Source organism: Triticum dicoccoides, chromosome 7B (assembly GCF_002162155.2).
Source record: "Triticum dicoccoides isolate Atlit2015 ecotype Zavitan chromosome 7B, WEW_v2.0, whole genome shotgun sequence".
Classification (NCBI taxonomy): domain Eukaryota; kingdom Viridiplantae; phylum Streptophyta; class Magnoliopsida; order Poales; family Poaceae; genus Triticum; species Triticum dicoccoides.
Window position 1 is genome coordinate 61,801,768 of NC_041393.1, and position 5,089 is coordinate 61,806,856.

At 42.2% G+C, this 5,089-nt stretch overlaps 1 protein-coding gene across 4 annotated transcripts; it reads right to left on the reverse strand.

The window, feature by feature from the left end:
* Nucleotides 1–1,182: 1,182 nt before the first annotated feature.
* LOC119340562 lies at nt 1,183–4,316 on the reverse strand. Of its 4 annotated transcripts, none has more exons than XM_037612488.1 (3): nt 4,196–4,316; nt 1,802–2,062; nt 1,183–1,630 (listed from the first exon to the last, which is right to left on the reverse strand). In XM_037612488.1, the coding sequence occupies exons 2-3, from the start codon at nt 2,049–2,051 to the stop codon at nt 1,596–1,598; spliced, it is 285 nt and encodes a 94-aa protein (XP_037468385.1). In that variant the 5' UTR covers nt 2,052–2,062; nt 4,196–4,316; the 3' UTR covers nt 1,183–1,595. The 4 variants fall into 4 exon arrangements, with proteins under 4 accessions (XP_037468385.1, XP_037468386.1, XP_037468387.1 ...); XM_037612489.1 differs by having other exon boundaries at nt 1,802–2,058; nt 4,196–4,311; XM_037612490.1 differs by having other exon boundaries at nt 1,802–2,058; nt 4,200–4,306.
* Nucleotides 4,317–5,089: the final 773 nt, after the last annotated feature.

Genomic DNA, 5,089 nt, shown 5'->3' on the forward strand with positions numbered 1-5,089 from the left:
CCACCATACTGGTTGGCCTCCCATCACTGACGGGGAGAAGGAGTCATATCTACTATGGGAGGAGCAAATCCAGAACTGGCAGCAAAGATCAAGAAGCAGGCACTCCATATAGCCTACGCCAATTGTGACGTCGAGAACCAACACCGAAAAGCAACCTCACTGCCCACACGATACGAGATCAATGCTCTCAATGTTGCCGAAACCCTCAGCGCCGCCGCCCCGACACGGTCCACTGACACAACCTTCCGGGGCAGCGGCCCCGACATGTCATCACTTGCCCTCGAGTTGTGACGCCACATGACCTAGCCAACCGCAACCCAAGCAGCAAAAGGCAACCACCCGTAGACCACGACTGTCGTCACACCAACATGTTCGAGCCCCTGCCTCGACATAAACCAAGCCAACACCCTCACCGCCCAAGCAGAACAAGGATGTCACCCAAGCAACATTTCCCTACTGCTAATAAAGAAATCAGACGCTTCAAGTTCGGCCGTATGTTAAAAAGGTTGCATAATGAGAAATATGGACGTGCCGTTTTGGCTCTCAGGTGCAGATGCTCCCAGTAAAATCGTTTAAAATAGCACAAATAACAAAAAAAATCTAGAAAATGCAAGATGCTCATGTGTGTGATGCCCGTGCCAAATTCCGTGGAGTTTGGATATTTTAGTAGCTCTCAGCAAAAAAAAGACAAATTTTGGGCATGTGAGAAAATTTTGAAAACAACACTGTTCAGAGCTCATTTTGTCTTTTTTGCCACGAGCTCCTCGTATGTCATTTACGCACGAAATTTTGCACACACCTGGCACACTCAAGCATCTTGCATTAAAAAAATCAGTTTTTATTTATTTTCGGCAATTCTTGTAAGTTTATCAAGTGCAGATGAGCCCGGGCTCATAATTGAATCCGCAAATGAGTAAGCATCTGGCTTTTTGGGCATGCAAATTTCTATCATATCTGTCTCCAGGACAGCATAGGCCAACTAACTGTATATGGCATAGCACTACTTCAAAATTTTCTGTATTATATTGTTGCCTTTATTGATCACCAAACACCTTCTGCTGCCAATATTATAGGGAGGGCACAATTTCTGCCGACTTCATCATGATATAAACTAAATAAATGGAGAACGCAGACTTAGGGATAGACTAATCATGGCATACTATTTTGATCACACCGTGCAACTACCTTCAGACAAAGTTTCAGATTATTCTTACCAGTGCAGTACTAGTAATGCCTACAAATCACAACTGCAGATGAGTTGATGACTAGTTTTCAGCTTGCTTGCCTAATACTCCCTCCGTAAAGATAAGAGCGTTTAGACCACTACTTTAGTGATCTAAACGCTCTTATATTTCTTTATAGAGGGAGTACTGTATAAAGTTTGAAGCATCACACAGCTTGTACAACCAAGTCGGAAACACAGGGACAAGGTTGTGACAATTACACAGGAAAACATTGTTTGCTTTTGTCACAATCTCAACAGATAGTCTGAAACAACAAATCTACGCTTATTTCTGCAGTATAGCTTAAGCAGCATAAATGAAGCCGAGTGGGTATCCCAAAACAGATTGTTACCAACTCAAGGTGCATGAGCATCATTTGCCCATCTCCCAGACAACGCCGCCATCCTCTGCATGCAGCAATCAACAAAAAGTAAGAGGATGATGTGGTAAAACAGAATCAATGAAGCAAATAGATATGCATGATTTCCATGGCACAGTCATCTCAAATTTCCAGATCGAGTAGTTTTCTTATGCTAAGTGACTACTCCAAGGTTCGGCCATGAAATGCAGGATTATACCTTTGATCTTTTTGTTTATCCAAATCTCAAGCAACATTCCTGCACCAACTCCAGCGGCACAAACAGCACCATAGATTGCCAATGCAGAAGGTAGAGATCGCCGGGGCAGAAAGTAACACTCGGGGACTTGTCTGATTTTCTTTGGAAGACGCTTCTTAACAATTGGCTGGCTTGACTCAGTAATCACTGGACCACTCACTGTTTTCCAGTCCGCATTCTTCAGCATATCTTTAGAGTCCTCAGTACCCATCCTGAAACTGCCTATATGTAAATACTAATCAGAATCGATATCCATATAGCATATCGAAGACACTCAAATCATAGCCATTAATACCATGCTGCTCCATTTAGATTCATGAAGAAGAGGGGTATTTTCATCATTCCGTTTATTTAACCCTAGGATAGGATAATCGTTGGATGTCCTAAAGATCTAAAGGATGTGTCTTACTATCTTGTAATTCTTGTCACCTGCGTTTTTTTTTGGCTTCAGCTGATCATAAGAAATCATAATTTTCAACTATCTAAAAGCATGTTAATTTATTTTTGAGTACTTGTGATAATTTGGTTGTATCGGTATGTCTAGTGCAACTGGCAAAGGCTAACCTAACTCTAATCTACCAGACTACCACTGTACTTGTGTGAGCTAAAAGAGCTTTTGCTCCGTTGTTTATCTCCTGTGCGCAGCTGTCCTATCCAGGAACAGAGCAAAACACTACCAAGGATTAATGAAACATTCTGCCACTCAGATGCCTTCTGTTTTCCTGAATATATGCTATAAAGATGCAGAGCTGCATTCCAATCAAATTCTTTGCACAAGGGGGAAAATGTGAGCAAGTTCTCGTCCTTTCCAAATCCTATGCACCTTACAAAAACATATTGCTAACCTTAAGAAGATAAAATATAGGGCAAGTATCAAGAGTCATGATGCTTGACGCTTGCATGTTTAGAGTCCTTACCAACAACAAGAATTCCATGCTCCATTATTTTAAGCCTGTGGTCACATGGTAACAGAATAGAGACAAACAAAAAGAAAAGAATTTACTCTCTAAACTCTACAAGCAAGATTTCATCAACTAGTCCTAGTGATGGATGCCGTCCAACATATAGATATATAACAGACATAGTTTAGTAAATTAATCTTGGCAGTTTTATCAAGTAATCATCATCACAAAGAGTAACTGTCAACTACTTAACTTTAGTCTTTGCATAGGTGAAAATGGAAAAACAAGAGCACCACTACATGACTGCCATTCTAGCAGCTACAAGCTACCAATTCAGAGTTTTAGAAAAAAACTGAAGATAATCCCTTCTTCCTAAACGCATGAGCATAACGACTGCTATTTTTTCTCAAAAAAGGACCACCAGCAGCAGGCAGCTAGTGGTCTCATCAAACTCAATCTGAAGGTGGTGATGTAGCTGATGATATGCTTGATCCAGAAAACAATGATGGGTATGCCTGATAATTTCCCTGTAATGTTAGTGACTACATAGCATAGGACTTCTAAAGACTAAAACTAAAACAAACCGGAGCAGAAGCACAAAATGAATAACTAAAAAAAGTAAGGATGGCTTTCCATCAAAATGCCGCAGCAAACAAGTTCAGACTAGCTCTTCTAATTTAACGATTACAAAGCTCCCCTGCTAAGTCATTTAGCAGAATCGGTAAGGAACCAGGAAGATACAAAGTGCAGCAGTCTCCAGGACAAGTAATTAATCAACAATCCAAGATGCACAGTCTGAGGATACTACCACATCGACTTTAAGATCAACTTAATTATTTTCATTTCTCCTTGAGGTTCCCAAACAAAAGTTATCTCTCTTCCATGATATGTTTCTCTTTGATTTGCCAGCAGCAGTCGAATGGAACACGGGGCCATATACAACATACACTATACACGCACTGATCTCCAACTAACAAACATTTTCTCAGATAATCTTCAGAAAAGAACACTCCATCAGACTCACATCGCGAGATGTATTATAAGATTCAGGTAGAAAGACAAATTAAGAAAACAAAGCACGAGGAACAAATTGATCGACCTTCTTCTCTGCTAAATCGACTCTGGATGAGGCGGAGGCCTGCGCCCTGCACGGGAAGCACGCCATGGGCGAAATCCCCTAAACCTAAAAAATCATGCCGTCGTGGCCTCGCGGGAGAAGGAAGAGGAATATCGGATGCTGCCACAGGAGGAGGCATCGCCGGGTACGACGACACACACAGGAGGAGGAGAACGAGACGGACGAGTCGCCGGAGACTAACGGACGGGTCACCTAACTGTCTAAGACAGCGCTCCGCTCGGCTTCACAGCGGGGGACGAGATGTTTCAATTTTTTTTTCGAGCGGGCGAATGGATTCAGCGGATTGGGGACTGGAACAGAGGGGAAGGAGCTTACCTACGTTCACCGCTTGCCGTTAGCCGCCGCCTGGATGCTGGTGGTGCTGGCCGGCCGGCGTGCTTCCGTGGTGCGGCGCTGCGAAGTGCGAATGGATCTGTTTGAGGGAGAACGAAGTGACGGGTTAATTACTGGGCTTGAGGGAGAATTGGAGAGGTATTGAATGGGCCGAAGGAAATTATGAGAAGAACTGAAAATATCTGGCCCAGTATCAAGGTTCCTCTAAACAAAGTGTTTTTTTCTTTCAGTGAAAGCTATTATGGCACATTTTATTGAGTTGTTTCTCTAAACAAAGTTAAAATAGTTACAGCAGTTCCCAAAAACGACGTTCTTTTAGGTAAGTTAGTTAAGGACAGAACATTGTAATTCACCCTGGGCATTCGGGTATTTTTGTTATTTCGGTCCGGGTAGTTCTGTTTATGGGTAATTCTGGTACTCAAAAACAGAAAACGAATTTTTTTCTGCCAAAAAATATCTAAACCCAAATTACCTGAAATTTTGGTTCGGGTAATTCGGGTACCCGAAATATTCGGAGCACACATCAACTTTTAGTATGCATAATTTGGGTAGTATGGGTATTTTAGTTAGTTTGGGTAACATGAATAATTTGGTTAGTATGGATAATTCGGGTAGTATGGATATTTCGGGTTTCCCCGACTAAAACCCAGACCCTAACCCGGAAACTGAATAGCCAGGAAATGAGAACCGAACTCGGTTCGGGTTCAGGTAACGGGTTAGGGTACCCAAATACCCAGGTTGAATTTTAGTAGGGAGTTGAACATGGTTGCTCATGAGCTAGCTAGGTTTGGGAGGAGTAATCTACCGACTTTGTGGTCGGATACACCTCTTAGCTTTATTAGTCCTTTGTTAGCAAACAATGTAAGTTCGATTTGA